Source organism: Halichoerus grypus, chromosome 9, assembly GCF_964656455.1.
Source record: "Halichoerus grypus chromosome 9, mHalGry1.hap1.1, whole genome shotgun sequence".
Classification (NCBI taxonomy): Eukaryota; Metazoa; Chordata; class Mammalia; order Carnivora; family Phocidae; genus Halichoerus; species Halichoerus grypus.
Genome location: NC_135720.1, coordinates 112,057,504 through 112,080,890, shown reverse-complemented (window position 1 = coordinate 112,080,890; position 23,387 = coordinate 112,057,504). Strand labels below are relative to the sequence as shown.

General features: G+C 39.6%; 1 protein-coding gene across 3 annotated transcripts in view; it reads left to right on the top strand.

The window, feature by feature from the left end:
• The window catches only part of KCTD20 (potassium channel tetramerization domain containing 20), a 35,862-nt gene that overhangs the window by 1,833 nt on the left and 10,642 nt on the right, over positions 1–23,387 (top strand). For 2 of the 3 annotated variants that reach the window (XM_036097181.2, XM_036097161.2), the window contains exons 2-3: positions 19,593–19,798; positions 22,336–22,609. In XM_036097181.2, the coding sequence (XP_035953074.1) occupies positions 19,639–19,798; positions 22,336–22,609 (434 nt within the window). In that variant the 5' untranslated portion in view covers positions 19,593–19,638. Of the gene's footprint in view, positions 1–19,592; positions 19,799–22,335; positions 22,610–23,387 lie in introns of those variants that run through there. The other variant, XM_036097191.2, reaches the window with a different exon arrangement.

Sequence of the window (23,387 nt, the reverse complement as noted above, 5' to 3'; positions counted from 1 at the left end):
ATTGCTCCCTTGAAACGGAAATGAGGGCTAAGTAACCTCTGCTGCTGAAAGCTTTTTCTAGTTCCTCTTAAATAGATACGTAGGGGTGAGGTTAGAGTTAGGCTGTTTGATTTCTGGTTTTGACATATTTTTTGTCTCCTATCTCTTATTAATCTTTTTCTAATTGGTCCACAAATATCATGTCTTTCCTCCTATAGCCCTGGACTTGCTGATTATTGTTTCTTTCCCCCTACCCCTGAATCTGAACATGTCTGCCCCTCCTTGGCTAACTGGAGTAAAAAGTTTAGGAAAGTTGTTGGAATGCTGAATGACTTCTAGTGGGAAGACCCAGAATCATGAAAATATGAAGCCTAGAGATATAAGGAAACCTGTTACAAATTTATCTAGTGCAGTCCTCTCATTTTTCAGATAAAGAATCAGAGATGAGATGGCAGAGGTGAGGACCCCTGGCTCCTAGCCCAGTGTTCTTCCTGCTAAGTCTTCTCAAGAAGAATGCTTCAAAAATTAAAAAGGTCGAAAGAAATTCAGTTATAAGTAGAGAAAATCTAGAGACCTCCACATGACTACAAAAGCAGTATTTTCTGGAAAAATGGAGAGTGAAGGAGAATGTGATGTAACCATATAAATCATGGAGTGGGAGTGCTAAAATGAGGACTCTGAAGCTTGAAATAGTAGTAAAAGTTCAAATAAGAGCAAACAATTACCTTCTAATCCCAAGAGATATTACAAACTTAATATTTTTAAAAAATTCAGTAAAGGTTAAGATAAGTACATTGGTGAATTTTTATTAAATATTAGATGTTTGAGCAATGTCCAGAATGTTTTGAAGTTGAATAACTATACTTGTTCTTATCGAAGTTATTAGGTATTCTGTGGGAGACAATATAAAACTGATCTAACTACGAATCTGATTTAATATATTAGGGGAAATGAGATTAATGAAATAGTATATGCATTTCTGGAATGTAGGGAGGAAATAAGTATGGATGAAAAAAGTTTTTGATATATTTTTTTTCTTTTGAGAAGGAGAGCGAGCGCACAAGTGCACATGCGCATACACACATGTGGGGGAGGGGCAAAGGGAATGGGAGAGAGAGAATCCCAAGCGGGCTCTATGCCCAGTGCGGAGCCCGATGTAGGGCTCAGTCTCACGACTTTGAGATCATGACCTGAGCCAAAACCCAAGAGTTGGACGCTTAACCGACTGAGCCATCCAGGCGTCCCAGGAGAACCTCTTGATATTTTTGCTTGGAGTCCTCAAATTAAACATTGTTGGATTCTCCTTGTATATTCATGAAAGTAGAATTAGAAGGGTAAGGGCTTAATAATTAGACATTATTATGTGCCACTGTACTAAATGCTTTTATATCCATTGTCTTATTTATCTCCATTATAGAGCTGAGGAATCAAAGGTACAAAGAGCTTAAGTTTGCCCAAAGTCATACCCCTAATAAGTGGCAGAGCCACTGTTTAAACTTAAATCTGCCTGCCTCCAAAGCCATTAAGATTTATGCTCAATAGTGCCCTCATTATACTTCATTGGGTGGTAGTTCGGAATATGGGCATTGAAGTCAGTCTTTCCTAGGTTCAAATCCTAGCTCCTTTATTAACTTGGATAAAGTACTCATCAGTTTCTGTGTCTCTGAAACGGAGGTTGTTGTAGTTATCTAACTCAGGGTTATTAGGGTCAAGTTAATTCATGTAAAGTGCTTAGAACTGTGCTTGACACAGTAAATTCTCAGGAAATGTTGGCTTTTTTTTATTTCAAGATACTCTTTTCTTTAGATTCAGATTGTCCTTCCTACTGTTAAAATACTAAGGCTTTATGATAAGTATAAACTTTATCTCTGTTCTTACTAAAACAGGTGGAGCCTTATAAAAATTTTGGAAAATACTGGGGTATAGTGCAAAGATCTGTGACTGGGACCAGAGGGTTTGGTTTTCTATTTGTTTCATAGAGAAGGTTGTAAGGATCAGATGAAGTAACAAATACGAATGAAATTTAAATATTATTTTATTTGTATAGCATATACAGTTACTAAAATTAGAGGAAAGTTGCAGTAAATTATTGACAAGATTATTAAAAGAAAGTTTGGCTTCCTTAAAAGAGCTAGTGATTTACAGTTCTATAGGAAGATCACGGTCTCTACCATAAAACCATATAAGATTCCTTCCATGTGTTTGTCCTAAATCTCTTTTTTGGTGGCAGAGCCTGAAATTTAATTTTTGCAGTTGTATCTGTATATTAGTTTGCTAGGGCTGCCATAAAAAAGTATCACAGACTGGCTTAACCAACAGAAATTTAGGAGGCTGGAGATCTGAGATCAAGATGTCAGCAGGATTGGCTTCTTGTGAAGCCTCCTCGCTTTGTAGATGACTCCCTGTGTCTGTGCCCTCATTTCCTATTCTTAAAAATCCTATCCCACCCTAATAACTTCATTTAACCTTAATCACCTCTTTAAAGTCCTTATTTCCAAACAGTCCCATTCTGAGGATTTAGGAGTTGGGACTTCAACAACATACAAATGTTGAGGGGAACACAGTTTAGCTCATAACAATTTGTTTAGCGAATTGTTATTTTTTTAATTTTTTGTTTAGGGAATTATATACCAGGTAATCTGAATGTTCCGTTGCCCTTATTGTTGAGTGCCCTGTGCCCTGGGTCTCAGGTGGCATCCTTTATCCCTGTGCCCGCCTTCCTATCCTAACTTCCACCTGTTACTTAGAACCATGCTTGCTGTCAAGTACTCTAAGAAACACATCATGCCTCTGCTTTAAGTCATTGCTTTTGGATTTAAAGCAAGAATCTGCTTGAGAAACGATGCCATATATTTAATCTAGCAAATACTTAATTTGTTTGGTAAACCTATTTCTGCTTTCATCTAAGTGGAAGAATTTGGAAATCTCTTATGTAGTAATATTTTTTTAAAACTTCTAAAATTTTTTCTTAAACTGTTTTAAGCCTTTTCTAAGGAAAAACAAAATGTTCTGGGACACCTGGGTGGCTCAGTCAGTTAAGCATCTGCCTTTGGCTCAGGTCATGATCCCAGGAGGCAGACGCTTAACCAACTGAACCACCCAGGCGCCCCATAATATGTGTTTTTTAAATTGTATTTTATTGATTATTCCAAAGTCTCTAAAATAAAAGTGTTACTACTTTTAAAATGGAAAAAAAGAAAAATGTTTCTGAAACAGGGAACTCTTCAAGAAAATGTTAGAGTTTTTTTTCTTTTTCTTTTTTTTTTTTAAGATTTCATTTGTTTATTTGTCAGAGCACAAGCACACAAGCAGGGGGAGTGGCAGGCAGAGGGAGAAGCAGGCTTCTTGCCAAGCAAGGAGCCCGATGCGGGACTCCATCCCAGGACCCTCGATTCCAGAATGTTTTTTTCTTAGAAGAGGCTTAAAGTCTGTTTCTCCCTCTGACCCTCCCCTCTCTCGTGCTTTCTCTCTCTCAAATAAAATCTTAAAAAACAAAAACATGGACACACACACTACAATTAAGGGAGAATAATATTTTCAGTCTTTTTTTCTAAGAATATATTTATTTCAACGTGCCTTTTTTTAAACCTTAAATCGCGGCACGTGGGTGGCTCAGTCGTTAACCATCTGCCTTGGGCTCCGGTCATGGTCCCGGGGTCCTGGGATCAAGCCCCCCATAGGGCTCCCTGCTCCACGGGAAGCCTGCTTCTCCCTCTCCCACTCTCCCTGCTTGTGTTCCCTCTCTCGCTGTGTCTCTCTGTCAAATTAATAAAATCTTAAAAAAAAAAATACTGTTTCATGCTACTTTAGTTATTAATCTAAAACCTTCTTTTTAGTCTTTTAATGCAGTGAATTACATTAATTGATTTTTAGAATGTTAAGCCAGCCTTCCTCGTAATGTATTATCCCTTCTTATGTACCTGGATTTGATTTTTTTAAGAATGTTTAGGATTTTTGTGCTTGTGTTTATGAGAGAAAATAACCTCAGAAAATGAAATGGGAAATATTCCTCCTTTTTCTTTTTTTTAAGATTTTATTTATTTGACAGAGAAGAGAGATCGCGAGAGCAGGAACACAAGCAGGGGAGTGGGAGAGGGAGAAGCAGGCTTCCCGCGGATTGGGGAGCCTGATGCGGGGCTCGATCCCAGGACCCCGGGATCATGACCTGAGCCGAAGGCAGACACTTAATGACTGAGCCACCCAGGCGCCCCCCCTCCTTTTTCTATTTTCAGGAAGAGTTTGTATAAGATTGATGTAATTTCTTCCTTAAAGATACGGAAGAATTTGCTAGTCAAGCCATTTGGTCCTGGAGTTTTCTTTATGGAAAGGTTTTAATTATGGATTATGGTTCTGTGTGTATATATATCACAATAATATATATCCTTTATCTATAAATACACACACACCCAGGTGCACCTATATATATGTTAAGATACTTATCACAGGGAGTTGGTTTCTAGAACTGTGGGGACTGGGCTAGACCATCAGGAAGAGTAGGTTGGAACTCTGGACAGGAGTTGAAGCTGCAACCCACAGGTGAATTTCTTCTTTGTCAGAGAAACCTTAGTTTTGCTCTTAAAGCCTTTCAATTGACTGGATCGGGCCCACTCAGATTATCTAAAATAATCTTCCTTAATTAAAGTGATTATAGACTTTTAATCGCATCTACCACATACTTTCACAGTAACATCGAGATTAGGGTTTTGATTGAACTAAGACTGTAGCTTAAGCAAGTTTACATATAAAACTGACCATCATAGCTTCTCTCCAGGCTTCAAGTCTTGGCTACTTAGTTGTCTGACGCCTTCAAGCAGTTGTTTTTCTATTTTACCTGTTTTTCTGAAGGATTCCAGGCAATAGGACTAAAACCAAGCATGGAAGTCATGGTGGGTGTGGGGAGGAAGGCAGACTTCAGCTCCACTCAAAAAGAAGAAAAATTTTTCCCCAAGGATTGCTATTCAGTGAGTGAGCAAAGCAAGACACTTTATTTTTGGATATTTTTAGGTAGCCTGGACTAAACTGGTAGAAGTGTTTTTGTAGTCCTAGGTAGAAGGTTATTGGGTTCCAGATTTTTTGAGATTCATGATTGGTAAAATGTGGGGGAGGAAATTGGGAGCCCGTCATAAGGTTGCCAGTATCTTTGTACATTAAAAAATAAATAAATAAAATCTGGTCATCATTTTCTGTCATCATTATTTCATAAAAGACATTTAATATCAAAAAAGAATTGAAGGTATAATTTAGGTACAAAGGACTGTCCTTCCCAAGAAAGCATTACAGTAACATATACTATAGCTCTTCAGTTCACATTTTAATATTTTTGAAATCATGATATATCTTGAAATCATGTATATATCTAATATGCTAGTACTTTTTCCTACAAACCTGTTATTAGATTGATGATGTCCCAGTCAATGTCCAGTGTCTTTGAACTGGACTGATTTGTCTGTGTATATGTATATTGCATTGTCCTCATTTCTGCTAAGAATTCACTGAAAACTTTTGACACTAATTGGTACTGGTCCTTGAACCATCTTCTGACAGTGATTTTGGTTGTCTCCAGAATTTTCAACATGTTCTGTAGCTACAGTACAGATCCATGGATCTCTCCCCTAAGAGCTTCAGCTCTTTCTTGCCATACATTCACTTAGCTTTTTCCTATAAAGTGGCCTACTGTATTGACTAATACATTTTTTAATTTTTTAATTGCACTGCCTTGCACTGTTCCTTTTAAGACATTGCTAGTAGTATGTCCCTTGGATATTTCCTGGAAGTTTGCCAAAGTAATCTTTAATTGTATCTCTCTTCCTTTAAAGGATTTTAGGTTTTTAACAAACAGAAGAGTGTCCTGGACATTAGGAACCTCACCCTGGAGATTGTATTATATGTTGACTGGCTTTTTCTTAGGAATTCTAAGCTTTGCCTGGTCTGTTACGTGCCTTGGATTGTTCTTAGCTTAAGGTGTCACTAGCATGACTATAACTAGTTGAATCCAATCAAAAGAAACACCTGTGTGGAAATTATAGAATTTCATCTATGCAGTTTTTAGGTAAAAAAGTTAAAAAGTTAAAGCAGAATTAGCGAAGATCTTTGAACTCTGGGAATTCACACTGTAAAATCAATCCCCATGTGGAGTTAGTTGTTTTAGAAGTCCTCTCATAGCAACTATTTAAACAGAAAAGGTGCTGTGTATGCCCATTATTGTTCCAGTGAGGTTGTATGCCCAGGCCCCAGATTTTGGGCTTGGAATTCGATCTCCAAACCTGTGCAACTTAGGTAGAAATCGGGAAGTAAATCAGACCTATAAGGAGAGGTAACACGATGGTAATTTACAGTAGACAGTGAAGCCAGACACCTGGGTTTAAAACCTTGCTCCACTATTTATTAGCTGTGTGACTGTGAGAACTTTCCTTAACCTCTTTCTTCCTCACCTATCAAATGGGGGTAATAATGGCACCTATTTCATAAAGTTTTTTGACTATTTTTTTAAATTTTTTTTTTTAATTTATATTTTGACAGAGCGAGAGAGAGGGAACACAAGCAGGGGGAGTGGGAGAGGGAGAAGCAGGCTTCCCGCTGAGCGGGGAGCCCGACTGGGGGGCTTGATCCCAGGACCCTGGGATCATGACCTGAGCTGAAGGTAGACGCTTAACGACTGAGTCACCCAGGCGCCCCAAGTTTTTTGACTATTAAATAACATGGGGCGCCTGGGTGGCTAGTTGGTCGGTTAAGCATCTGCCTTTGGCTTAGATCATGACGCCGGAGTCCTGGGATCTAGTCAGTGGGGATCTAGCTCAGTGGGAAGCCTGCCTCTGCCCTTCCCCCCACCTCTGCTCGCTCCCTCTCTCACTCTGTTTCTCTCAAATAAATAAAATCTTTTAAAAATAACATTTATAAAGTACTTAGAACCATATGTGGCACATGATACGTGTGAATAAAGTTTATGGCCATCTGTACTTAAGATGTAAGGTTTGTAGCAATTTGACATATTGAACAATCTCCGCTGAATCATTTGTGATTCTAATGTAGAATGTGTTCTTGAGTACTTGGGTTTTAGATTTGATTACTAGTTTAAGGATGGAAGAAAACTTTGCTGTTTGAGTAGCAATATTTAAGAACTTCTTGAGATAAACTAGGTTCATCAGTTTAACTTTTTAGGATTTACCAGAGTTTTTTCATTACTTAAAGATTTGCTTGTAGGCAGTTGAAGTGCTAAAACAAGAAAAGAGAATATATGAAGATTGTAGATATAGTTTGAAATATTTGATGGAAATACCAAACTTTTAGGGTAGTGGTTATAGAGTATTCAATATATTATCGTGTTTTCTATTTTAAACTGGGTGGTAAGTATAAAAGTTTTTATTATATTGCTTAAATCTTTTTATTTCTAATACAGTAGTTTTTTTAATTAATTTGATAAAATTGTAAAAGAAACTGAGTAAGGGCAATCTTAATTATAAATTGAACACAAGGTCTTAAGTCTTAACTTAAATCCAAGTAATTGTAATATAGTCTCTTTGTGCACAAAACCTGTTCTTGGACATAAGTTATATGGACAAAAAGGTACTGAGGGTAGTAAATTGGAGATGTCAAGGAGAAAAGACAGGAAAGTATATCCAAGCAATTATGATCTTGTCACTGCTGTCATTGTGCTTTTATCTGCCAGCCTGTTAGCCTGGCCTCAGAATCCATAGGGGAGAAGGAAAGAAAAGGAAAGTGGAATCAGCTCCAGCCTTTCTGTGGAACTGGAATGTCCTCTTCTCTCCTGCATCTCTTCTCTCATTTCTTCTACCTTGGCTTTCTTCCAAGGTGGAAGAAGTACGAAACAGACATCTGTCTGCCAGCAGACATCTTTGAATTTTATGCCTTCCCCAACTTGTGTAGTTTTTGCCTTAAATTCTATTTTGAAGGCTATAAATATAGCTGCACCAGCTCTCTTTTGGGTATGTCTCTGTTTCCATCCTTTGCCCATTTTTCTGTTAGGTTAGTTTCATGCATTTTCCTGAGCTCTCACTGAATATTGTGGTAACAGCTCTGTGTAGTCTGTTGCAAACACACTTTCTCAAATCTATCTTTCTAGGATCCCTCACCATACAAAGGTTTTTGGGTTTTTTTGGGGGGGGGGGGCTTGTAGTCAAATTTGTCTTTTCTCTTTTAGCTTTTGGGTTTTTGGTCTCGATTAAAAAGGCCTCTCTACTCCAAGATTGTAAGTCTCCTAGAATATTCTTCAGAAAGAATATTGCTGTGAATCAGTCTCTCGTCCATGAAATGAAAAGTTAAACTAAATCATTTGTTCTCAAACATACCCAGCCCACAGGATCACCTGAAGAGCTTACAAATTCGTTCTCAGATCCTGCCCCAAACTTACTGAATCAGAATCTCTGGGGAATGGAGCCCAAGAATATGTTTTTAACGAGTTCTGGGTGATACTGATTGTCAGCTAAACTTGAGAACCACTGGACAATATAATCGCTAAGGTCTCTTATTCCAAAATATTACTTTTCTGTATTATAAAACTCTTGTGTTTTGAGTTTTCTCAACAACTAGATCGTAAGCTCTTTGAACATAGGCAGGACTATGTCTTAAGTACTACTCTTCTTGCCATTAACCTGTTAAGATCCTGTTGATCTTCACACTGGGACAATTCCAATAGCCTCTTCTTTTAACTATTCCAGTCCATCTGTGGCTGTATTTATCTTGAAGCATTCATCTTCAAGCATTTTGAACATGAGCCTTCTGTATATAAAAACTTTGGCTACAAGACAAAATTCTGTTTTTGTAATTCAAGGCCTCCATAAGCTGGCTCCATCTTATTTTTCAACTTTATCTTCCCCCAGGGTTTTTGTGTATAGTCATCCAGGTTGTGCACTGTACAGCTCCTTAGGTGATGGTATACACAGGGTTCCCTGGAGTTGTATGATACGATCATGACCCTGATTCCTGCCATCCTTTTTCATTAACCTTTCACTCTAGCCTGACTGGTCTCCCACCCCACCCCCCTTTTATATAGTAATAAGGCCTTGTTCACTCTTACTTTCCTGCCTGTTATATGCCATCTACACTGTCTGGCATGCCCTTCCCTCTTTTCTCTATCAAAGTTCTACATACTAACATCTACAGAGTGGAGTATTACATAGTCATAAAAAGAATGAGGATGGTTTCTAATCATTCCTTTGTAGTGAATTCCAGGATATATTGTTAAGTAAAAATAGCAAAAGACAGCATTTGATACAGTGGTCCATCTTCTGTATAAGAAAAAGAGGAATTTTGAATTTATACGTATGCATGCATTTTATGCTTATTTCTTCAAAGAGAAACATGAAGGATAAACAGAAATTAATAAAACTGGTTATCTGTAGGGAATAGAGGGGGAAAGATTGGAGGGAAAAGGGAAGGGAAAGATACTTTTCTGAGCATTCCCTTTTAATTTTTTTAAGATTCATCCATTTATTCTGGGGTAGGGAGGCAGAGGGAGAGGGAGACAGAATCCCAAGCAGACTCCCCACTGAGCATGGAGCCCCACACGGGGCTTCATCTCACGACCTTGAGACCAGGACCTGAGCTGAAATTAAGAGTTGGACACCCAACTGACTGAACCACCTAGGTGCCCCATAATACCTGAACTTTTGAACAATGTAAAGGTTTTACATATTAAGTATAAAGAGAAATGAACCTGGGGCGCCTGGGTGGCTCAGTCGTTAAGAGTCTGCCTTTGGCTCAGGTCATGGTCCCAGGGTCCTGGGATGGAGCCCCGCATTGGGCTCCCTGCTCAGCAGGGAGCCTGCTTCTCCCTCTCCCACTCCCCCTGCTTGTGTTCCCTCTCTCGCTGTGTGTCTCTCTGTCAAATAAATAAATAAAATCTTTAAAAAAAAAAAAAAACCTAACCTACATACCTATAGAGAAAAGATAAATTGAACATAGCATACTGATTGTACATCCCTAGTGGGATGTACTTTAAGGACAAAAAGAACTGCCCCCCCATTAGACACTTAAAATTTGGTATATTTTTACTGTTAGTAATAATATTGATGTTATAATTTTCAAACTAGTTTATGAACCAAGATTTTCATTGTGAGGGAAAAGATATACTAATTTAAGAAAAAACTATAGTGTTGAATTTGAGTTGAAAATATCAGTATAAATTCATAGTTGTTTAAAAAAAAAAGTCCCCAACTTTGTCCATTGAAATGGCCTAGAAGCAATGACACCCTAGTAGCTATAAGGACAGCTAGTGCTCATATCCTGATTTATGAATGCCATTGCCCACTAAAAGGAAAAAAGGTTTCAGGGACAAGTGGCTGATTCCAGGTCTGGGGTAGAGATGGTAAAAGGTGAGCTTAGAGAAATCTTATGCCAGAAAGTAGCCTCAAAAGCAAATTGAATTGTGTTAAAATGACACAGGACGATGGGAACCCCACCCGCCATATTTGCGGCAGTTTGAACCAAAAATTGGGCACAATTTAAAAAGAAAATTATGGTAATGGATTATTATATTAGATTAAAACAAATCTTTTTTTTTTAAGACTTTATTTGACAGAGAGCGAGTGAGCACACAAGCAGGGGGAGCGGCAGGCAGAGGGAGAAGCAGGCCCCCCGCGGAGCAGGGAGCCGGATGCGGGGCTCGATCCCAGGACTGTGGTATCATGACCTGAGCTGAAGGCAGACACTTAACCAACTGTGCCACCCAGGAACCCCTAGATTAAAACAAATCTTTAAGTTCATAATGATACTTAGGAGAAATAAGGGAAGAGTAAAGGAAGAGTTCTACTTCATGGAAGACTGCTATTCAGCAGATGTAGGATGAATAACACAGTTAGAAAGCCATCATTTTGCAGCCCCAAATGTATAACTGATTCAGGCAAGAATCATCAGTAGATTGCTAAAACCACTGGGTGAAAGATTATTGGGAGATAGGGTATTACATCTCTCTCTACAATGAAGAGAGATCTGGAGTCACCATTTAACTAGTGATCAAACTTATCCCCTGTAGTGGGGTAACCTGGCATTATGTGCCTCTAATGTGATGTGTTTAGAAGGATACAACTGCCATCTAGGTCATATTCTTGTTTAGACACAAGAAAATGTTTTACTTATATGGAAATAGATCCAGGATGTTGGAACTGACCTAGACTTTTTTAAAATGTCAATTTCAGGGGTGCCTGGGGGGCTCAGTTATTTGAGCTTCCAACTCTTCATTTCGACTCAGGTGGTGATCTCAGGGTCGTGCGGTCATGAGATCAAGCCCTGCACCCTGCACAGGGCTCCTGTTTCTCTCCCTTTCCCTGTCTGTACTCTCTCTCTCAAATAAATATATATTTTTTTAAAATGGGGGGAGGGAAATGTAATATTAAGAGAACAACCAAATGCAAGGAATGGGCCTTGATTGGATTATGGATCCCAAAAAAAGGCTATAAGAGAAAATATGAGGCCAAATTAGTAAATTTGATTATGGATTATATGTTGAGATTACAGAATTGTTCATTTTCTTAGATGAAAATGGTACTGTTGTGTCTTGTAGGAGAATGTCATAATTCTTAGACTATGCGTACTGAGGTATTAGGGATAGGAAGTATGCCTATCTGTAACCCTCAGGTGATTTGGAAGATGTGTGGGGAGAGGGAGGAAGTGTAAGTGCACACAAATGAGACAGGGTGATCATTGGTAAGTCTGAATGGTATATATGAGTGTACTGATTGTAATGATTTTTCCATTTTCCTGGAGATTTGAAAAGTTTCAAAATGAAAAATTGGGGCGAAAAATCTTATCTTCAGAGCCCAGCACAGATTTTTGTCTGATGAAGACTTCCTTTTCCCAACCACACTAGCTAGGGGTGATTTCCTTTTTTTTTTCTAAGATTTTTATTTTATTTATTTGACAGAGAGAGAGCGAGAGAGGGAACACAAGCAGGGGGAGTGGGAGAGGGAGAAGCAGGCTTCCCGCGGAGCAGGGAGCCCAATGCGGGACTCAATCCTAGAACCCCAGGATCATGACCTGAGCGGAAGGCAGCTGCTTAACACCTGAGCCACCCAGGCGCCCCTAGAGGTGATTTTCTCATATGAACTCTATGACTTTTATGTTTCTCTTATGATCCCCAAACCTAAATGCACATGGGAGCTGCCTGAGGAGTTGACTTTTTAAAAAAATTACAAACTCCTGGACCACACCGTAAGCCTATGGTGGGAGGATAGGCCTGAGACTCGAGCCAGTGTTTTTAGAACCACTCATTCTGTATATATTAGTTTATATTTTTCCCATATCCCCACCTAACCAGCATGGGAGCTTAGGATCAATCCTGAAGTTGTTGCTCAATCCTTTGTGTCCCTCATTGCTGGCCCACAATGTTGTGTGTGTTGCACACGGTAGATGTTTGGTAAATACATGCTGACTATACATGTTGACTGATTTGTTGATAAACTGAAGAGATTACCAGAAACCTTTCTGAATTTGAGAGATTAAAAAAGAAACCTAGGGGCACCTGGGTGGCTCAGTTGGTTAAGCGTCTGCCTTCGGCTCAGGTCATGATCTCAAGGTCCTGGGATCGAGCTCCGCATCGGGCTCCCTGCTCGGCGGAAAGCCTACTTTCTCCCTCTCCCTTTGACCCCCCTCCCCACTTGTGCGCTCTCTCTGTCTCAGATAAATAAAATCTTAAAGAAGAAGAAAGAAAGAAAGAAACCCAACTGATAAAAGTGTTTAGTTAATACAAAACATTCATTAGAAAGCTGTGTAGTTTTGGGGCACCTGACTGTCTCACTCAGTAGAGCACACAACTCTAGATCTCAGAGTTGTTAGTTCAAGCCCCTCATTGGGTATGGAGCCTACTTTCAAAAAAAGAAAGCTGGGTAGTTTTTAGTTCTAAAATTACAGGTTTGGTTTAAAGAAATAACATGTCTGTTATCAGTAAATGTTTGAAATTAAGAGTTAACAGTGGTATCATAATTGAATTTTATTACCTCTGCAAACGGACATATTCAAAATCCAGTAGTTATTCTTTTTTTTTTTTTTTTAAGATTTTATTTATTTATTTGACAGAGACATGGCGAGAGAGGGAACACAAGCAGGGGCAGTGGGAGAGGGAGAAGCAGGCTTCCTGCGGAGCAGGGAGCCCGATGCGGAGCTCGATCCCAGCACCCTGGGATCATGACCTGAGCCGAAGGCAGACGCTTAACGACTGAGCCACCCAGGTGCCCTCCAGTAGTTATTCTTAATATAAAAAATATAACAGCTACACAGAGATAGAGGCCTGTTGGAATTGAGATAAGGGATGATGTGGTAGGTAGGTAATAATGCAAGAAAGAAGCAGAGATTTAAAAATGTTTTTGAATATGATTTTTAATAAGCTTGAAGCTAGGTTTGAATATATGAATATTAACAGCTAACAGTTTTTTTAGTGTTTACCATATGCCAGAGATTGTGCTTGATCTAAAGTATTTGTGATCCTTAAAATAGCTCTTCTAAATAGATATTATCAATTTACAGATGAGAAAATTGAGTCTCCGAGAAGTTAGTCATGTGCGCAGATTCACATAGGAAAGTGGTGGAATTGAGAACCAAACTATGCAGTCTGGTTTCAAAGCACTTGCTGGCAAATATGGGCGGCGGCATAGGGTATGGTTAAATATAGCTTCCCTTAATTTGAGACTTTGTTAAGAAATGGTATGGTAAATGGGAAAACATTTTATAGCATTAGTTCTTTGAAAAGAAATAGAAACAAAAGATAAAGCAGTTAAGGGAAAGGGGTTGATCTTTACTAGGGATTAATTGCTTAGGATCATAGGGAGAGTATATAAGAAGGGCATGTATAAAAACCTTGACCAGTATTCAAGAAGTGCAGTAATAGGAGTTCTTTTTCTGCACAGAAGAAGTCTTCTGGTATAGCCGCAGTATTAACCTAGACAGCATAATCTATCTTTAATGCATATGTATTCATATGTGTTAAACTAGCAGAAGTAAACTTAGGTTTTACTTTGAAATTAAGAATTTGATTAAACACTGTCTCAACAATAACAGCAAAATTGAATATTAATAGTTTTCAATTATCCACACATTTTTAAGATTTCATTGGAATGAGTTATGGCAGTAATCTTTTCAGGTAAAGTGAATTTTTACTTCCTATAATAAAAGTTGGAACAAATGGGCGCCTGGCTGGCTCAGTCAGTGGAGCATGTGACTCTGGGTCTCAGGGTTGTGAGTTCAAGCCCCATGTTGGGTGTAGAGATTGCTTAAAAAATAAAATCTTTAAAAACAAAGCTACATTCTGGGTAAGAAACTGGTATAAGGAATCTGTGTATAGTTGCTATCCATTAAATGTAATGGTCTGGGGCGCCTGGGTGGCTCATTCGTTAAGTGTCTGCCTTCGGCTCAGGTCATGATCCCAGGGTCCTGGGATCGAGCCCCACATCAGGCTCCCTGCTCAGCGGGAAGCCTGCTTCTCCCTCTCCCACTCCCTCTGCTTGTGTTCCCTCTCTCGCTGTGTCTCTCTCTCTGTCAAATAAATAAATAAAATCTTTAAAAAAAATAATAAATGTAATGGTCTATGACTCTGATCATAGTAATTCTAAACAAAACATGTTGCTCATTGCAGAAAAAATATAATTAAGACATAATTTTAAAAATTAGAAGAAAAAATTTCCCTGTTGACAAAAATACCATTTAGAACTTCTAGCTAAGGGACATAGAAAAATGATAGCAAGATTGTTGAAATTATACATGACATTGGCACAGAAATAGATGAATCAGTGGAACAGTGTAAAAACCAGATCAGGCATTTATTATATGTTAGTATTTGATAAAGGTGACATCTCAAATCAGTATGGGAAAAAATGGACTCTTCAGAATATATTAAGGCAGTTAATTGGTTAACCATTTGAATTTTGGTAGATCCATACCTCGTGCTGTATACAAAACAAACTCTATATGGGTAAAGATCGAATGTAAAAGGAAAAAGGCAGTAAAACACGAAATTTGGTTATAACCATGTAATAGAATAGTATGTACCATTGAAAATGATATGAGTGTAACTGTTGACATACAGGCAAAATCATGGTATGTTGAGAAATACAGCATAAAACAGCAGAATTTCAAATTTTAAAAATAAAAAGAAATATATCTATGTATTTATGCTTAGGGAGGTCTGGAAGAGGAATTCTGGGTGATTTTTGTCTTCTCAGTATTTTCTGTCAGGAGCAATAAGCCTGGACTGCCTGAGTGCAGGATTATTCTTTGTGTTTTAGAATTCTGCAGGAGTAAAAGAGCAAAAGAAAAGACAGCTTGGCAATAGAAGAGGAAGATACGGTGTTTTTCTGGGTTGGGGCAGTTGCGGGGGGCATGGAAAGACACAGAAGGTCAGGTGCAAATGAAGAGTTAGGCAACTGAGGCCAAAAATAATTTGTAGAATTCCAGAAACAGTACAGGGTATCGGCTCACTGAATCAAAATGAGAAAGGTGGCTGAAATCCGAACCGGACAATAGTCAGAACATAAGTATATTCAAAAGTAGAGGATGAGCATGATGACATGCTTAGAGAGCTAAATAAATACTGAGCAGTTGTATAGGCAGATGGACACAGCTCTCCCAAGATCTCTTGCCTTTTGTATGGTGCCTCATGAGTCTTAAGAGCTTTGCCATGCATCCTGTTTGAGAAAGGTTTGTCTAACTTGGTAATGGCAGACCTTCTCCTCTATTTTTATGGATGAAAATACTGAAGCTTAAAGAATGTTTTGGTGACATGGCTAGTTAATAACGAAGCCAAAGCCAGAACCTGCTTTGCTTCAATCTAGTGAGTGGTCTTGTAATCATACCTCATTCTCTCAGACTTCCAGGGAGATGAGAACAGTCCTGGGAAACACCCAGTGATTCTAGTCAAGCCTGACAAACTTGATATGAATAAATCACTATTACCTAATACCTACCCAGCATGGTTGTTTTTCCCCACCCACCCAAAACTTTTAAGGCTCTCAAAGGTAAAATTTTTGGTGAAAATGACTTGTTAATTTACCACATTAAAATGAGTTATCACATTTCACTTATCAGATTAGCAAAGATAAAACTGAAACACTGTTAGCAAGAGTTCTGGAAAATGAATGCTCCGTGCTGCTGGAAAGACTTTGAATTGGTGTATTTGTAGAGGGCAATCTGGCAGTACCTATCAAAACTTAAAAATTATTTACCTTTTTCCATATCAGTTTTACTTCTTGGAGTTTATTCCAAGGATATAATGGGGAGGTGCCCAAAGATAACATGTGCAAAGATTTCACCACAGCTTTGTTAATTTTTTTTTTTTTTTTAAGATTTTATTTATTTTAGAGAGAGTGGCGGGCAGAGGGAGAGGAGAGAATCTCTAGCAGATTCGCCACTGAGTGAGGAGCCCGACACATGGCTCTGTTCCATGACCCCGAGATCATGACCTGAGCCAGAATCAAGAGTCTGACGCTTAACTGACTGAGCCACCCAGGCGCCCCTCATGTAGACATTTTAGATTATATCTTTCATCTCTGTTGTCTCTCCCCACCCCCACTATTACCCCTTTTTAACCTATTGCCAGAAATCCTGGGTATTATCAGAGAATATGTGTGAAGCAAAATGGAAAACCTGTTCACCTTTAATAGAAAACAGTAGAGTTCTCATTACTATGCATAAATAAAAAAGCATAATGGAACTAGACCAAAGTCCATGATAGGTGATTAAAACAGTCAAAGAAATGTGGTTTTCATATAAGAACAGACTGAAAAGACGGATTTGTTTGGCATGAAGGTTAGGCAAAGATGTAATTACTTTCTAAATCTGGTTATGGAGTATAGATGAAGGGTAGACTGGTTTATTTACCAAATTCTGTGACCTCCTACCTCATCTTCACCAGCTTACTCTGAAGTAAAAAAAAAAAAAAAAAAAGGGTAACTGCCTTTTAAAAGATCATACCCTTCTCGGGGTCCTGGGATCCAGCCCCATGTTGGGCTCCCCGCTCAGGAGGTCTGCTTCTCCCTCTTCCTCTGCCCCCTCCCTGCTCATACTCTCTGTCTCAAATGAATAAATAAAATCTTTTTAAAATAATAAATAAAAGATCATAACCCTTGTACCATTAACAGTCTGAAGGCATTATGCTTTTGAGATACATTCATGTTAGGGTTGTTTGCCCCTAATCCCATTACAACTAGATTTTAAAAATCTGAATAGTTCAGTGCAAGATATTGTACTTAATGGCACAGTGATCCATGTAATTATCTTGTTTTCTTCAGAAATAATTGATTAGAGGAAACTGCAAGTAAGAAGAAAATATATAGATTTATTATAACTAGAGGTTATTTTGGATTAATACTCAAGATGATTGTTTTTGGGAGAAACCAGTGTGTCTGTTTTTAGGTGCAGTATGTCTCCAAGATAATTCCACTAGCAAAGATTGTGTGTAAATTTTCCAAGATGGGAGATTATGATTATGATGCTAAGGGGTTTTGCTGTTCCAGGTCCACAAAATCATGACTTAACAAAATATGAGCCTTCGTGGGAGGCCTGTGAAATAAAAAATATATTTGTGGGGCTTTTTAGAGTGTATAAAAATGCTTGCATATACTGTGTGGAAGTGGAGTTCGAGCTGCTTGCTAGATGTTAAGTTTTCTTAATGGCCATATAGTCTGAGCTCCATTATTAATATATTTCTGACTCCTCATCCTTTCCTGAAGCAGTCTCTTCAGCTATTGTTCAGTGTGCTAGGGGCAGCACAATCCTTTGGGTTTTTTTTTTTTTTTTAAGGTTTTATTTATTTTTCAACAGAGACAGCAAGAGCAGGAACACAAGCAGGGGGAGTGGGAGAGGGAGAAGCAGGCTTCCCGTTGAGCAGGGAGCCCGATGTGGGACTTGATCCCAGGACCCTGGGATCATGACCTGAGCCGAAGGCAGACGCTTAACCGACTGAGCTACCCAGGCGCCCAATCCTTTGGTTTCTTAATCATGTGTTGCTATGACCTTTAGGACTGCGTTTTGGCCAAAGATAGTTTTGTAGCAATAGAGACTATATCGTTGAAGTGCTTGCTTTTGCTTTTCTTTTTTCTTTTTCGTTTTCCTTAGATCTGTTCTGAGGACCACGATCCATTTGGGGGATGGTTACAGAACTGAACCATGGTTGGCAGTGAAAATACACATTCAAAGTTGAATGAAAGCCTCATCCTGGAAGGGGAGTGGTATTATGTTTAAACTGGCTGCTCTGGTGTATGTGGAAGAATTTGGTGTCAGTCAGTTAACTTTTTAGGTTTCAAAGTTTAAGAGAGTTTTGTTCTGTCCTTCTAGGATTATAGAGGAATTAATTCCTAGAAGACTTTGGGAAATGTTGCATTAGGTGATTTCTTAGTGTGTGCCACTAAGCATTAATCCTAGTGAAGAGTTGAGAAGCCGTATCTATAGGTTAAGTGAAACATTGTCGTTCAGAACCAGTTAAGCTTAAAGAAGCAGACCCCCTTTTGGTCTTTCCAATGTTGGCAGTATGTTGGCAATAAGCTCTTTCCAATTCCATGGATCTTTTTCTTAACCCTGTTCTGTAGACCTGATTTTGACATCTTCTGAATCAAAGTTGAGGGCAGTGGTGGTTTTATTTGACTTTACCAGTCGCTAGAGATCTGTTTTAACCTCTACATGCTACGTGTTCCTGCCCTTAGTGACCGAATTTCTTCCTCAAATGGTGTTAGCATGCAACCATTTGCAGAAAAATTGGTGGTGACGTAAGATGATTCTTCCACCAGAATACCAAGTGGAAATCAGTACAGTAGAAACTAAAAGTGCTAATAAGTAGGGTGAACTTCGGGAATATTTCAGATAGTTGGGCATCCCCCAAGGATAGAAAGGTTGCAGGGCATGATTACCTGGAAGAAAGGTATGAAGCTTCTCACATAGCCCCCCCTCCCCATTCTGCCTGATGAGCAAATGCCGGGCACGAGGCGGTAGCTTGTTACGGGTTCCTTACATGACTGTCCTGCCTGGGGGAGAGTTAGCCTTCTAGCCAGTGATGTCTTGTTGTAATTTTGAGGTGGGGGCTGGGGTTAAGCATAAGGTACAGAAAGTGAAAGAGAACTTATAAAAAGGAACTTGAGCACTTAAGTCCAATTTTGTTTTTTTGTGTGTTTAGTGCAGGTGACCTCTTGTTTCAACTCTTACATGAGCATTATGGTTGTTGACAGTTTTCATTTCCTAGTGCTTAATTGTTGCAGGAACACATATGTCTAGATTATTTTTAATATATGGTCAGATTTTCTTTAATTGACCCGTTGGATTCTTCCCCTCTTTTGGTGATCTAAACACCACCAAATTACTGCACTACCATTTAACTTAGAGAACTGATCATGATTGTGGCCAAAATTGTGGATTTGATGTCTGGTTTTGGATACGGCTTAAAATTATTCTCAAATAACAAGTTGATCAACATTCTTACATTGTTAGTGATTTGGTAAAGACCATTTAAATAAGTCCAGTTCCTCCCAGTATAAAATCACAGAAATAAGTTTAAGATGTCATTTCTTCTCCGAACAAGAATGTGAGCCGTCTGTGAGTTCTCCAGCTCGGCTTTCATGCCTTAAAGTCCTTGGAAACCTGTCTGGAGAGCTTTCTAAATCCTGCACATTCCTGTCTTCCAGGCTTTTTTTCTGGCCCAGCAGACAGTTCAGGATCCAGAACCCAAGGATGAATGTTCACCGCGGCGGCGAGAGCGACAGGGTACTGCGGCAGGAGGCGAGCTGCCTAAGCGATGACCCTGCAGCTGCGGCCCAAGAGAGAGAAACAAATAGCCTGACTGCTTCCGCTCTTCAGAGTCTCGCTTACCCTCTAGGTCCCAGGAGCGACGGTACGATGGTTAGATCTTGACTTAATTCGGAGGGCTTTCCGACCCGTGAGCGTCCACTCTACCCAGAGGCATAAATAACATCTCCAGCTGATTGGCTTAGCTCACATGTCACAGTTACCTACGGCTGCCCGCCACAGACAGCCCCCTGACTCAGTCAGTCCCGCACATCTAACTGGGCAGTAACCGGGTGAGAAAAACAGTCGTGGATCTGGAGTCAGAAGAGATTCAGATTCTAGCTCAGCTTCTTATCTGTAACCGTGGATGAGCTCCTTAATCTTTCTGAGCCCTGCTTTCTTAATTTGGAAAATGGGGATATTAATATTCTTCTTACTTCACGCGACTGGGAGACTTCGGAGTTAATGGATGTGCAGGCTCTTGATAAACTGTCCGGTTCTTTTTAACTTTGAATAAAGGCAGCGGCAACACTAATAATAGCAGTTACTGTTTATTGAGCACTCATCATGCTAGGAACTTTACATACATGTTTTTAGATAAAGAATGGCAAACTGTGGCCAAATCCAAACCACTGCCTGTTTTTGTAAATAAAGTTTTCAAATGCAGCCATCATGCCCATTTGTTTACATAGGGGCCTTGGCTGCTTTCCTGCTACAGTGGCATAGACTGGGACCCACAGAGCTTTCTGGCCTTTTACTGATCCCTGCTTAGAGTCCTCTTCCTTGTGCAGATGAGGAAAGGAAGCTTCGGAAGCTTACAGAACGTGCTCAGGCCCACACCGCTAGGAGGTGGGCAGCTGCCATTTGAACCCGCGTCTTTCTGACCGGGCTGTGCTATTCTAGATGCATCCACTGGCAGAGGGGCAGGGTGTGCCTGCCATCCTAGCATGTGCCAGTAGGGCGAGTTTGCGCACGGAGTCCCCCGTCCTGCTCACCCACGTACGCTTCCCGGGACTTGAGGCGCCCTTCAGCAATCACTCCCTGAATTGCTTCATTGCTGTGGGGGGTGGGGGTGCGGAATCAAGCATCCTGAATTTGTGATGTAGGTACCTACTTTCATTTTTTAGAACAGCACTTTGTGAAAGCCCATCTTGGTGATGAAAGTATTTCTTTGCTAGAAGCTTGCCTGTGGATTGTGTGGAAGCTTAGCTCTTGTTGTGCAAACAACAGGGCCACACTGAAAATCTGTCAAAAGTTGTAGGATGTGAACCCTCAATAAGCGTTTGGTCTAGATTTGGTTTCCTTTTCTCTAGAAGCAAATGGGAAAGAAAAGTGAGTGTATTCTAGGTCACAGTTTATCTAAGGGCCCAAAGTCAGGCTCATTTCCCACAAGTGATGGGCAGTAATCATGTTCATGAATTGTTGTATACAGACTTAAAATACGTGCGGGATGGGAGTCAGATATTCAGTTGTATCTATAACCTTTTACTTTTTTCAAAAAAAAGATCTGAAGAAAATATAGAAAAGTTAATTAAGCTTGTCAGATCTAGGTGGCGGGATACACATATTGTGTTAACTTTGGTATGTTTGAAATTTTTCGTAAAAAAGACTTTTTTTTACCTTAAAATATATTAGAACTGCCAATTTAAAAGAATCCTGTGACAATACTTTTATAAATATTTTCCCCCAAATTGTCTTCTGTATACATCCAGATTTCAGATACCGAGCTTTAAACCTTTTTTGCATGATATGGTATTAGCACACTTTGAAGTGCTCTCACATACTTTATTTCAGTTGATAGAAGAATCCCGTGAGGGAGGTGGAGTGAACACGATTCTCATTTTACAGAACTGAACAAGGTTTAGAAAATTAAATAAATTGCTTAAGGAAAATGGCTCCTTGGTGATACTAGGACAAAAACAGGTTCTGTGAAGGAATCCTAACCCAAAGCCACTTGCACTGGAACCTTTCTGCTGAGGGCAAGCCCTGCCTCTTCAAAAAATGGTGCTGGTGATGTTAGGATTCTCCAGTGCATAGTGAAAATGCATTTTTACATGAATTTCTAGGAAAAGTAATGCATTAGACAGTTAGAGACTGTCATCCCTTCTGGGGAAATAAAATTTAGAAACATTTGGAAATTTTTAGAAGGATGTGGAAAAGGAATAGTTTCAGCACCCAGAGGTAGCAGGTTCCTTAAATAAAACACAGGAACTACAAGAGTATTATTTAGAGCTAGAAGTGGAAACAGAAGTAAAAAGTGATTTCCTTTGTGAAACAAGACCGGGGGAGGGCATGGAGTCTGGCAGGGCCTTGCTGGTTGTCCACAGAAATTCTCTACTGTTTAAATTTTTTTAAGCCATGCATATAATTTACTTAAAAATTTTTGTATCATTTTAAAGTGTGGGCATTATTGTCTTCCTTCTCTCCTCCCCACCATACAAACCTGGAAAAAAGCTCAGGGGGATCCAGTATGAGTCTCTAGCCTATTTTTCCTTTACTTGTTCAAGGCAAGAGTTTTTTGCCTGCGAACACCTAAAAGTTTGGGGGTTTTCTTGTTGTTTTTTAAAGAGACGAGGTTTATTCCCCCCCCCCCCAAGCCTTTTTGCTGTCAAGTTATTTTGGTTTGTTTGTACGATCTTTCAGACCTTTCACTTGACTACGCCTCTCAGCCAGCAAACCTTCAGTTCCCTCACATACTGCCACTTCCCGAAGACCTCAAAGGCTCCTGCTTCCAAAATGGGAATAAACGGAACCATGAACCCTTTATGGCTCCAGAACGATTTGGAAACAGCACTGTGGGCTTTGGCAGTAACGTTCATTCCCAGGCGCCAGAGAAAGTGACACTTCTTGTAGATGGCACACGTTTTGTTGTGAATCCACTAATTTTCACTGCTCATCCGGATACCATGTTGGGAAGGTAATTGATGATAATTTCCTTCCAAATTCACTCTGTTCTCTATGAATAGAAATATCTGCTGTTTATCTTGCACTAGATGTGAGGAAAAGAAGCCCTGCATTGCTTATTTTTCTACCTTCACATCTTTGTGAGACAGGGAGGGCAGGCTTATACAAAGCATTATATGTGTTGATGATTTGGGGGCTGTACTTAATTTATTTACAAAGCCAGTACGGTAAAATGGGCCCCCACAAAGGGGAATGCAATCAGAACTATGGAAAATAATCTGCTGAATATCCTTCCCTCTTCCTCTATAAACTCCCTCTGAAACCGAAGTCACACACCTCATCTCTCTTAGCCATAATTCATACACCCTCACAAAAGTAATCTTGTCTGAGCTCCACAGGTCAAAGACAGGGTTAAGGGAAGATCTAAGTTGTGGCTTTTTTTTTTTCTTTTGTCTTTTAATAAAAAATAGACACGTGTTCCACCTGACACAACAGCAAAACCGTTTTACAGGAAAGCCTTTTGGCTGCTGTCCGTCGCCCGCTCTGCTTGGCAGCGGGTGTCAGGCTGTCATTTGCCGATGGCTCCATCTCTATTCAAGTTTTCCAGAACTGCATCTTTCTATCTGGCTGTTGTACTGTGTCGTGACCGCTCTCTCTTTTCTTCATGTTCCATTCTCTGCTCCTTCATTGAAGACCACAGTCTTAGCCTCCTCTCCTCATCTCCTGCCTCCAGCATTTTAGGGGTAGCGTTTAGGAAATGGAAGAGCCTGCCAAGGAGGAGCACTGGCCAG